This window comes from Eulemur rufifrons, chromosome 9, assembly GCF_041146395.1.
Source record: "Eulemur rufifrons isolate Redbay chromosome 9, OSU_ERuf_1, whole genome shotgun sequence".
NCBI lineage: Eukaryota > Metazoa > Chordata > Mammalia > Primates > Lemuridae > Eulemur > Eulemur rufifrons.
This window is the reverse complement of record NC_090991.1, coordinates 17,175,334-17,188,571: the sequence shown is the minus strand read 5'-3', so window position 1 is coordinate 17,188,571 and position 13,238 is coordinate 17,175,334. Positions and strand designations below refer to the sequence as shown.

The 13,238-nt window shown below is 35.1% G+C and overlaps 1 protein-coding gene across 2 annotated transcripts in view; it reads left to right on the top strand.

Annotated features, from left to right (window-relative positions):
* The window catches only part of TAOK1 (TAO kinase 1), a 125,373-nt gene that overhangs the window by 96,830 nt on the left and 15,305 nt on the right, over positions 1-13,238 (top strand). For both annotated transcript variants that reach the window (XM_069482204.1, XM_069482205.1), the window contains exons 12-16: positions 624-827; positions 3,058-3,192; positions 6,003-6,239; positions 8,853-8,981; positions 11,237-11,440. In XM_069482204.1, the coding sequence (XP_069338305.1) occupies positions 624-827; positions 3,058-3,192; positions 6,003-6,239; positions 8,853-8,981; positions 11,237-11,440 (909 nt within the window). The remainder of the gene's footprint in view (positions 1-623; positions 828-3,057; positions 3,193-6,002; positions 6,240-8,852; positions 8,982-11,236; positions 11,441-13,238) is intronic.

Sequence of the window (13,238 nt, the reverse complement as noted above, 5' to 3'; positions counted from 1 at the left end):
ATAATGTTGGTTTCCAAATACCATGGCTGCCTGGTTACTTCAGGAAAACATTTTTGTGATTGTGATTGAATGTATATGTAATATGTAATTCTTAGTTTACATAAGAATAGATAGGAATTAATATTAAATTATTTGGTAGATAATCTCGAGACTATATTTTTAGGAAGAGAGAAGAATCTACTTATAAAAGGCTTCAATAACCATTAACAACTATAAGGGGTTTTTACAGTATTTTTGTAGAATGTGGTGTTCATATTAACTATGAGAATTATTGAGAAATGAGCAGCATCTATATATATATTCCTATGGGATGTGTTGTAGAAATGGTTTTCAAAAAATGTCAGGCAATTTAGAGAAAACATCTACACTTTGGAAATTACCCAAAATTAATCAGCTGGCTTTTTTTAGACAATTGGTTGAGAGTTTTTTGTTATTTACTTGGTTGTTTTTGTTTTTTTCTATAAACTAACAGTTGATAAACTTCCTGGTCTTGGCATATAAAGGGGATTTCTCACATTAGACCTCTGACTTTGTAGTGACTGCGTGTCAGGTGGTGTGATAGGTGTTTATAATCAAGAATTCAAAAGACATATAGATGTTTCAACCTAATGCTCTTTCCTTAGGAACAAGATCATGGTGTTGGCCGGACAGGAACAGTGAATAGTGTTGGAAGTAATCAGTCTATTCCTAGTATGTCCATCAGTGCCAGTAGCCAAAGCAGTAGTGTTAACAGTCTTCCAGATGCCTCAGATGACAAGAGTGAGCTAGACATGATGGAGGGAGACCACACAGTGATGTCTAACAGTTCTGTCATCCATTTAAAACCTGTGAGTATTTGGATTTCAGTGAAAAAATTTCAACTTTGTTACATAATTTTCTTCATCTGATTAGTTTAAAGGAAAGAGGTTTTTTTTGAAGTTTCAAAAGTTTGGATTTTTTTTTTTTTTTTTTTCTTTTAAGAGACAGGGTCTTGCTCTGTCATGTAGGCTAAAGTGCAGTGGCGTGATCATAGCTCACTGTAACCTCCAGCTCCTGGGCTCAAGTGATCCTTCTGCATGAGCCACCTGAGTAGCTGGGACTACAGGTGCAGACCACCATGCCTGGCTAATTTTTTTGTAGAGACAGGGTCCAGGCTTATCTTGAATTCCTGGCTTCAAGTGATCCTCCCACCTCAGCCTCCCAAAGTGCTGGGATTATAGGTGTGAGGCACTGTGGCTGGCCTGGAATTTTTTTTTATGGGGTAGTCTTGTTCATTCCTGATCTGTTATCTCTATTTGAAAAACTTAGATTTTAAGAATACAAAAAGAATGTGGAACTATTTTAAAATCTTACAAGAAAAACATACAGAAATACTACGTACTATATTATTTGAAGTTACTTATGTAGAAAATAAAATATTAAAAAATAGGAAGGATACACATGAAATTCATAATAATAGTTGCCTCTGGAGGGTGAAAGAGTTGGGATTGGTGATGATCATAAGTGACTTTTGTGTTATCCATGTCGATATAGTAAAAATTGAATGTAATTGTGGAAAATTATAAATTCTGAGTTTAGGAAATGTGGGTGTTTGCCACATTTTTCTTTGTACTTTTCAATACAGAAATTTTAATTTTTCTCAAAAATACTGGAAAGCCAGGTAACTCCAATTGGCAATTAGTAGGAATGCTTCCTTTTTAACTTCATAGCTTACAGTATTATCTAAAAGTTAGTAGGCGTAATGGCTAAAAGATGGAAATAACCGATATATACATCCAATGGGACATTATTGAGCTATAGAAGTTCTAATATATACCGCAATATGGATGAATCTCAAAAACATGCTAAATGATAAAAGCTAGACACAAAAAGACAAATACTATATAATTAGACTTAAATGAAACATCTAAAATAGGAAAATTCATAGAGACAGAAAGTAGATTTAGATGTTACCAGGGTCTGGGGAGAGGGCAAAATAGGGAGCTATTGCTAATGGATACAGAGTTTCTGTTAACATTGAGAATATAACTAATGCTACTTAAAATGGTTAAAATGGCAGATTTTTTGTTACATATATTTTACTTGCACACACAAAAGCTATTAAGAATGATTTGGGGCCGGGCGCGGTGGCTCACGCCTGTAATCCTAGCACTCTGGGAGGCCGAGGCGGGTGGATTGCTCAAGGTCAGGAGTTCGAGACCAGCCTGAGCGAGACCCCGTCTCTACTAAAAATAGAAAGACATTATATGGACACCTAAAAATCTATATAGAAAAAATTAGCCGGGCATAGTGGCGCATGCCTGTAGTCCCAGCTACTCGGGAGGCTGAGGCAGTAGGATCGCTTAAGCCCAGGAGTTTGAGGTTGCTGTGAGCTAAGCTGACGCCACGGCACTCACTCTAGCCTGGGCAACAAAGTGAGACTCTGTCTCAACAAAAAAAAAAAAAGAATGATTTGGTAAATTAGTAGTATATTTCAGGGCAAAATCATATTTAATTATAATTCTTTGTACGGTAGAATAATCATAAAAAAGTCTATTTCCACAATTGGTTGGTACTTAACTGACTTCCTTTTCAATTAATGAACTGAGGTATACAAAGAAAGACAATAGTTCTTAAATTTTTGCCAGCTATTTTTTGATTACTTATTTTGGACAAGTGGCAGAAGTATTACAAAGATAGTTTAAAGCTGTATTGCTTCTAAAACCCAAGAGTCTTTTAGTAATTAATTTTTCATTACTATTATTTAAAATACTGGCTGCATGTGTCATCATCTTTGTTTTTAAGTTACATTAAAGCTTTTTAGTTTTGCACATAATAGATGGGATATAAATTTAACCATGTGCATTTCCTTATCCTGAATCTGTATAGTAGTTCATACACTGTGGAAATAATTTCTCCAAATTCTAATTAGCTTGAAAACAAAATGTCAGCATTCCCATTTTTTGTTTGTTTTTGCTATTTAGAATTATGTGTATTTGAGATGTACTGGTTAAGTTTTCTTTAAACTTTAGTTTCCTTGAAGATTTAAACAAACTGTGTTTGTTCACCTTATATGATATTGTCTCTTTCTTTGCCTAGGAGGAAGAAAATTACAGAGAAGAGGGAGATCCCAGAACAAGAGCATCAGATCCACAATCTCCACCCCAAGTATCTCGTCACAAATCACACTATCGTAATCGAGAACACTTTGCTACTATACGGACGGCATCACTGGTATGTACTTCCCCGAATTAGAGAGAAAGATATTTTTTATGTTGGAACTTGGTAGTATAGACTTAAGTGTAGCTATATCTTATTTTTTGTATTTGAGTTTTATTTTGCAAAACACTCATTCAATATTTAAGTGTCTATGATGAGAAAGATACTATGCAGCTCACTCTGAGAAATGTTTAATAATGTATTCAAGACATGTACACAAATAACTAATATGTTAGACTATATTAATGCTTAAGAGAGCTACAAGGTTCTTAACAGGAATTCAGGTGACTTTTGATTAGGGGCATAAAGGAAGTATTTATGAAAGAAATAGTTTGAGCATTTAAGATTAGTAGGTTTTAGGCATGAGGAAGAGGAGAAATGATGTTTCCATATAAGAAGAATTGACAGTGAGGAAATGAATTGTGTGAGGCCAACCAGAAAGAGGGGAATGTTTGAAAATGGCAGGTAATCCAATTAGGCATACTCTAAATGTCATTCTTATCTTCCAAATAACAATAAATATGGATTATTTGTCTATTACAAAGATGTTATAGTAGGGTAATTAAAGCCCTGATCATTCAGATAAGTAAGACCAAAGCGTGATAAAAGAATACTAGGGATATAAATAAATTATATGAAGATATCATAAGAAAAGTAGGCTATTAGAAAATTTAATGGGGAAAAACAGGTATGAGAGTTATCCAACTTCTCAACTACTTAGCAGATTTAGTAAGTCCCATGCAATGGCCCATGAATCTGCATGACACATGGATTCAGGAACATAGGCACCAGAGCGAGACCTAGCTCAAACAAACAAATAAATAAATCAGAGTGTTTGTAGATTTTTGTACAAATAAACATAGCAATATTATGCATTATAAGTGCTATATACTATAACTCAGTTTATCGTCTTCTGCCTTGGAGTCTTTTCATACAGTAAAATGCACAGATCTTAGGTATTCCATTTGGAGAGTTTTTTTTTTTTACAGTTGTACACACCTGTATTAACTATCATCTGGAACAAGATATAGTCATTTCTCAGTATCCACGGGAGATTGGTTTCAGGACCCTCCACAGATACCAAAACCCATAGATGCTCAAGTCCCTTACATGAAATGGTACAATACTTGCATATAACCTATGCACATCCTCCCATATACTTTATTTGTATTTCTTTGTTTCTTTTTTTTTGAGATAGGGTCTTACTCTGTTGCCTGGGCTAGAGTGCAGTGGTGTCATCATGGCTTGCTGCAACCTCAAACTCTTGGGCTCAAACAGTCCTCCTGCCTTAGCCTCCCAGTAGCTGAGACTACAGGCATGTGCTACCACACTTGGCTAATTTTTCTACTTTTTGTAGAGACAGGGTCTCACTATGTTGCTCAGGCCAGTCTTGAACTCTTGGCCTCAAGAGATCCTCCCGCCTTGGCCTCCGAAAGTGCTAGGTTTATAGGCATGAGCCACCACACCTAGTCCTCCCATACATTTTAAATCATCTCTAGGTTGCTAATAATACCTAATACAATGTAAATGCTATTTAAATAGTTGTTATACTGTATTATTTAGGGAATGACAAGAAAAAAAATCTGTACGTGTTTAGTACAGACAAACAATTCCTTTTTATTTCCCCCTAATATTTTCTATCTGAGTTTGGTTAAATATATGGATGCAGAACCCACGGAGGGCCAACTAGAAAGTTCTCTTTATATTCCTTTTTAGTCACTTCTTAACTCCCATGACCATTATTTCTGTTTCTTAACCATAGTTAGTTTTGAGTGTTCTTGGATTTCATATAAGTGGGATCACACAGAATGTCTGGCTTATTTTGCTCAGATTAATGTTTTTGACATTTACCCATGTCATTGTGTTCATGAAAGTTCATTCTTTTTTTTTTTTTTGAGACAGAGTCTCACTGTGTTGCCCGGGCTAGAGTGCTGTGGTGTCAGCCTAGCTCACAGCAACCTCAAACTCCTGGGCTCAAGCAATCCTCCTGCCTTAGCCTCCCGAGTAGCTGGGATTACAGGCATGCGCCACGATGCCCAGCTAATTTTTTCTATATATTTTTAGTTGTCCAGCTAATTTCTTTCTGTTTTTTAGTAGAGACGAAGTCTCACTCTTGCTCAGGCTGGTCTTGAACTCCTGACCTTGAGCGATCCTCCCGCCATGGCCTCCCAGAGTGCTAGGATTACAGGCATGAGCCACCACGCCCGGCCCAGAACTGTATACTTAAAAATGGTTAAGATGGTAAAACAAAAAAAAACCTTTGACCCCCTATATTACTCACTCCTTATACAAAAATTCATTTGAGAAGGATCATTTGACCTAATTTTTGTATATGGAGTGAGTAATATAGGGGGGTCAAAGGTTTTTTTTTTGGTTTTTGTTTTTGGTTTTTTTTTAATATAGAAAACCAGTTTTTTAGCAGGATTTGTTAAAAACACTTCCCTCCAAATTAACTTTTTTGGTAGAAAACCAATTGAACATGTGTCTGTTTCTAGTTTTTATTCTATTCCCTTATCTATTTAGCTTATCTCTATGCCAGTACCACACTGTATTGATTAATGTAGTACATGTCCTCCAACTATTTTTTTTCTCAAGATTGTTATAGCTATTCTAGATCCTTTACATTTCCATATAAATTTTAGAACCAGCCTGTCTATTTCTTTAAAAGACTTGTTGGGGAAATTTAATTGGAAATTGCTAACATTAGGATCTCTTACATTAATTGCCTTCTTAGTTAATAATATAGTAGACTTACCTAAAATGCTTTTTAGGGAAAAATGGTTTGCTTTATTTTCTTCTTTTCTCTCCATTGTTTGTTTTTCTAGGTTACAAGGCAAATGCAAGAACATGAGCAGGACTCTGAGCTTAGAGAACAAATGTCTGGCTATAAGCGAATGAGGCGGCAACATCAAAAGCAACTGATGACTCTGGAAAATAAGCTAAAGGCTGAGATGGATGAACACCGCCTCAGATTAGACAAAGATCTTGAAACTCAACGTAACAATTTTGCTGCAGAAATGGAGAAACTTATCAAGAAACATCAGGCTGCTATGGAAAAAGAGGTGGCTGGTTCATTATTATTAATTTGCTTATTTTAGCTTGGGACCATTTCACAATTAACTAAAATGGCATTTTTTTTGTTAGCGTATCTGTTCCCAGGAACAAGGTAAATTGACTGAGGGAAAAGGAAAAACTTTTCTTTAACTTGTATAAGGCTTTCTGTAAATTAATGACAGATCAATCACAAAAAAAGATAGCACCTGTGGATTTTTTTTTCTCTCACTAATTTTGTGTTATGTGCGTGTCATTTAAAACAAACCAGTCTTAAAACTAATTATTCACCAGAGTAGTTCACTTTATAGTTTTTGTGATAGCCAACAAAATTTATTTATCTATCTATTTATTTATTTTTTTGAGACAGAGTCTCACTCTGTTGCCCGGATTAGAGTGCCATGGCGTCAGCCTAGCTCACAGCAACCTCAAACTCCTGGGCTCAAGCGATCCTCCTGCCTCAGCCTCCCAAGTAGCTGGGACTACAGGCAGGCGCCACCATGCGTGGCTGATTTTTCTATATATATATTTTTAGTTGTCCAGATAATTTTTCTATTTTTTAGTAGAGATGCGGTCTTGCTCTTGCTCAGGCTGGTCTCAAACTCCTGACCTCGAGCGATCCTCCCTCCTCGGCCTCCCAAAGTGCTAGGATTACAGACGTGAGCCACTGCGCCGGGCCCAACAAAATTTTGAGTATGAAAAATTGTGTGTTTTAAAACCCAGTACTTGGTCTTGGAACTAATAGAGACATGAGATCATTTCCTGATACTTGGTAGTTTTATAGCATCGCAGTAGGTACGTTATTCAATTATTCTAGGCTTTTGAATCCTGGTTATCTGAGGAGTTTGATAAATCTTCTATCAATAGGTGATATAGATCTCAACAAGTCATTCATGATTCTCTTCTCTGTATATTTTTTGGGAACTTTCCTTAAATTTATAGCAGCATTTTTATATCAGAGAATAATTGACGATTATTATAATATATATGGAGAATGTTGGAGATTATAGATTATGAATGATTAAGATTTAGCCCATTGATTATGGACAAATAAGTATCATTGTTTATTATATGATAAAAGGTATATTTTTTAGGATTCTTATTGCATGAAACCTTCTAATATTTTTGGTGTCCTATCAGTTTCATTTTATTTTGTTTTTTGTTTTTTTTGAGACAGAGTCTCACTTTGTTGCCCGGGCTAGAGTGAGTGCCATGGCGTCAGCCTAGCTCACAGCAACCTCAAACTCCTGGGCTCAAGCGATCCTACTGCCTCAGCCTCCCGAGTAGCTAGGACTACAGGCATGCGCCACCATGCCCGGCTAATTTTTTCTATATATATTTTAGTTGTCCATATAATTTCTTTCTATTTTTAGTAGAGACGGGGTCTCACTCTTGCTCAGGCTGGTATCGAACTCCTGACCTTGAGCCATCCACCCGCCTCGGCCTCCCAGAGTGCTAGGATTACAGGCGTGAGCCACCGCGCCCGGCCAGTTTCATTTTATTTTGATATTCATGTTTGTCCAGTGGAATGTAGGCTTCTTAATAAATTCACATAATATCATCAAAATATGTCTAGCTATTGTGCATTAAAGCATTATTTATCATAGCTACCCTTTTCTTCCTCTTCCCAAAAAAGAACTACTCTGACAGTAGGAGGGAATTTGGCAAAATAATTTATAGTATAAATAATTATTTGATTTTGAATTAGTGTACAGATATTTAGAGTCCTGTTAGGCATTAGGTGGTATTTTTAATAGCTTGGGAAGAGGTAGATACCAACATATTTAGGAAAGCAATTCATGGAACAAGATACACAATGTCATTATAAATTTGTTTTAAAAACATAAGCAGGGTGTGATGCTCATACCTGTAATCCGAGTACTTTGGGAGGCCAAGGCAGGAGGGTCACTTGAGGCTAGGAGTTTGCGACCAGCCTAAGCAACATAGCAAGACTCTCTTTCTATAAAAACATAGAAAAATTAATTGAGTGTAGTGGTGTGCACCTGTAGTTCCAGCTACTCGAGAGGCTGAGGCAGGAGGATTACTTGAGCCCTGCAGTTTGAGTGAGCTACAGTGACACCACTGCAGTCTAACACAGGCAACAGAGTGAGACCTTGTCTCAAAAATAAATAAATTAAAATTATTAAAAAATATATATATCCATAGAAAAAATAGAAACAGTATGTACCAAAATGTTTATGTTAATTATCTCTGGGTGGTAAAATTATGTAAGATTTTTCTTCTCAGATTTTTCTGTATTTCCTAAATGTTCTACAATGATTGCGCATATAATCAGAAATAAGAACAGTATTTGTTTGCTTTATTGCTGGGTTAGGGGGAGGGTATACTCATGTTAAGTGAAATACAAAGGTGAAAACATTTTTGACCCTGTTAAGAGATCAACGTTTCAAAAATGAGTTCTACCTTAATGCTTCTATGAAGTTCAAATGTTGAGGATAGTGAGTAACATTTGTTAATAATCTGTTTAGGTATTTTATTTTGATAATGTTTCTATTGATTTTTGTTCTACTAAAAAAAAAAGGTATCCTTCATGATGTATATTAAACTGCTGTTTTGAATCTATCTACTTAACTAATTTGATTCACTCTTAAAATTTCATATAGGCTAAAGTGATGGCCAATGAGGAGAAAAAATTTCAACAACATATTCAGGCCCAACAGAAGAAAGAACTGAATAGCTTTTTGGAGTCACAGAAAAGAGAATATAAACTTCGAAAAGAGCAGCTTAAAGAGGTACTTACTTCATAAAAATTTTCAAGCCAGTTATCTGCTTACTGATTATATCCAATGATGATCAACTCATAGAACCATTAGGATAAAATTTTTTTTGCATGTGGCCACTAACTTTATATCAGTATAAATGAAAACATTGATTATAATCAGTTAACCTTAACTGAGTTTTCTGGTTGAGTAGGATCTAAAGAGAATCATTTCCTGAAAATATAAATTATTTTATTTATAATAGGTTTCCTGTATGCATATTAAGTAACTGACTCAGGGAAAAAAATTAAAATACTTGAGCTGTATAAAAATCACACATTTCTTACTTTAAAAGTAAAACATAGCTTTTTACTTTTAACACAGAAGATTATAATTTGTGCTTGCCAATTTTAACACAGAATAAGGATAAGAGGCGTATTTGTTTATTATATTTTTTAAATAGGAGAACATGCTGATTATTTCTTTATGGCTACATGGTTTCATATTTATTTGCTGCTTTTTAAACTTTGTTCAAAAGCAGATTTAGTCTGCCTTTGAAGAAAGCCTTAATTGTTTCAAGGTAGTTTCTGAAAGGGGATAATTTATTCAGGGTAGTAGCCAGGATAGAAAAATGGTATGTCTTAATTTATCCCCCCTCTTATAAACTGATGGAAATTTTTAGTCCATGTAATTAATTAGCTCACTGTGATAAATTGATTTTTATAAAATAAGTATAATCTTTTTGATATTAATACTTTTTATGTATCTAGGAATTTGCTGTATAATCAGATATGTAAGTCTTGCGCACATATTGGTATCACAAAGATTTGCTGTATACTCTGCCAAGTGAACTTCATTCACAAGATTTTTCCAACTCTAAAGGGTGTAAACTGCAATATATTCCCATGACTAAAATGCAAAAGCCAAACACCATAATGGAACTTTGAGTTTGAAAAGATAGTAAATAGAGTTCCTAACTCTATATAAATATCCAACAAAATACACTTGTAGGGTTCTTTTTTCCAGTGAAATGAGAGTTTAGCTTTATGGTTTAGTTGATTTAGATAATCCTTTAAGCATATAACTTGTAGTCAAACTAATAAATTCATTTTGTTTTAGAAGCTAGATTTTTTTGTGTGTACTTAATGTTCACTTAGAATAGTGATTCTTAGTAGAGAGGAAGGAACATATCAGAGTCTTGGTGGGAGAGTTCCCTGGCAGAAGGTTTTGAAAAAGATACCCAGGTGATTCTCTACGCATGTGCCCATGTTATTCCTGTCTCTTCCCATAGTGTGCATACACTACACTCTCTTAAGAACTACTAATTTTTGTGCCTTTCATTTTTATGTGTTTGGATATCTTATGAACTAAAATTATAAAGAATTGATCTCTTTCTTGAATAACAGAGGGTTTACTATTCTCTAAACAATTATCCTATACATCTAAGAAAGATGACTTGTTTATATTCTGTACAGCATTGATGCTCTTTAGGTTGAAAATATGCTACTATTAATTAGCATCCAAGGGTTTGCTTCATTGAATATATCGTCAATTTTTTTATCTTGCCCAATACAAATGCATTTTTAATAAGGTAGTTTGTGACATGGTATTTATTTTATTTTATTTTTCATTTTAGAGCATTAGTTTGTCAGGTATTTAAAACAATGTAAAAATCATTAGTTTTGATTTGTTCAATGGTTTTTAATGCTGAAAATTAAATATTCATAAAGTAGGTCTCTATTCTCCCATGATTTTGTCGTTTAATTTCCAGTTTTCTTATATTGAGTCTATCCATAATTTTACCAAAAACTTAGTATTGAGAATGTCAAAAACCAAAAAGTGTAAAATGTTGTTTAACTGTATTTTAGCCCTCATTTTAATTCACATGTGATTTTTACCTGAAAGCACTGCCTTCTCTGTCTCTTCTTGTGAAGGTTTTATAGAAGAATATGTTCTAGGCTTATGCTTAGCTCTTTGACTTGAAAAAAAAATAAAGAAGAATATGTTTTACTTTATTAACTAATCATTGTGTGCTTTCAGAAATGTAGCTGTACAAAGCTAGAATCTATGCATATTTTCTGTTGTACATATCTCTCTTTCCTGTCCTATTTTACTGGGTAAATAGGTAGGAAGAGGAAAATATCACCTACCTTCTCAAGGTCATTGCCTTGCCTGAGCATTAGAGAGGAAATACAATGAAGTACTTTCATTTAAATTTACCAGATACAAAATGATACATTCATGTAATTTTTATGTATTTTGGGCTGAGTCATTTTTTATGTTGCCAGGAACTGAATGAAAACCAGAGCACCCCAAAAAAAGAAAAACAGGAGTGGCTTTCAAAGCAGAAGGAGAATATACAGCATTTCCAAGCAGAAGAAGAAGCTAACCTTCTTCGACGTCAGAGACAATACCTAGAGCTGGAATGTCGTCGTTTCAAGAGAAGAATGTTACTTGGACGTCATAACTTGGAGCAGGACCTTGTCAGGGAGGTATGTTTGAATGACATGAAATTTAAAATCCTATATCAAAAGAATCTTTCCTGACCAGGAATGGTGGCTCATGCCTGTAATCCCAGCGCTTTAAGAGGCCTGGCCAGAAGGATCACTTGATCCCAGGAATTTGAGGTAGCAGTAAGCTATGTATGATCACACAACTGCCCTCCAGCCTGAGTGATGGAGCGGGACCCTGTCTGTTAAAAAAAAAATAAAAACAGAAGTTTCCTCAAAGTATGCCAATCATATTCCAGTTTCAGGGACTTTTCACTTGTACCTCCCTCGGTCTGAATCATTTTTCCCCAGATATTCACATGGCTTGTTTTCTCCCTTCTTTATGTCTTTATTCAAATGTCACTGTCTCAGCAATGCCTTCCCTGACCACCAAATCCTTCTCCCTTCTTTAAGTGTTCTTTTTTATACTTCTCTCTCTTACATAAACACACACTTTGGGGAGGAGAGGTACCCTGACTTCTTCACTAATATGAAAGTTGTATGAAATCACAGACTTGGTACAGTTCTTTGTATCCCCCAGTTTCTCACCCATAGTAAGCATTCAATAAATATTTATTAATTGACTCATGAATGAAAGTAATATTAACTTTTAAATATGAGGAAATTAATTGGGCAATTTTTGCCTCTTTGATCTGAAATAAGTATCATTAGGTGTTTGTTGCTGTTTAATGCATTTGTATAGTCATGTAATTATATATTAGGCAAATGTTATAGAAACTCTTATGCCAATGAAAACTGTTGTTCTCATTATTAGGATACCTGTCAGCATAGACAAATTTCCAAGTGTGGGTTGAAATAAGCTTCAAATATAGCATAGTGTACAGATTCATTAGTAATTAAAGAAATTCAAATTAAAAGTTATATCAATTAGATAAAAAAATTTTAAAAGATTGGCCGGGCGCGGTGGCTCACGCCTGTAATCCTAGCACTCTGGGAGGCCGAGGCGGGTGGATTGCTCAAGGTCAGGAGTTCGAGACCAGCCTGAGCGAGACCCCGTCTCTACTAAAAATAGAAAGACATTATATGGACACCTAAAAATCTATATAGAAAAAATTAGCCGGGCATAGTGGCGCATGCCTGTAGTCCCAGCTACTCGGGAGGCTGAGGCAGTAGGATCGCTTAAGCCCAGGAGTTTGAGGTTGCTGTGAGCTAAGCTGACGCCACGGCACTCACTCTAGCCTGGGCAACAAAGTGAGACTCTGTCTCAACAAAAAAAAAAAAAAAAAAAAAAAAAAAAAAAGATTGATAACATCCACTCCTAGTAATGGCATGGGTTAATGGAAACTGTTGGTAAGAGTGTAAATTGATACTGCTCTCTCAGAGCATGATTTAACAGCAGCTTTTAAAATTTAATATGTACATAATGCTTTTAACCAACATATTCACTTCTAGAACTCTATCTTTCAGTACTAATAACATGATTATATGATGCAGTGTGTATAAATATTTATTAAAACTTTGTTTATAAAAGCAAAAAATGGAAACAGCTTAAATGTCCAACTACAGAGGAATGATTATCAAAGTTATGGTATCACAAAGCAGTAGCTTACGATGAAACTTAAAACAATCTTTATGTACTGATCTGATCTGGATATACATGCAATATATTGTTAAATGAAGAAAGCAGCTTACATGCCTCCAGTGTATATTGTTCAGTTTTTAAAACTGTATATTTTTGTATAATAGATATGTCACAGTAAACACAGGGAAGGTTGAGAAGCATGTACACCACACTGTTGGCCTCTGGGGAAAGGGTTTGCAGAGGCCAAGGGAGGAAGTT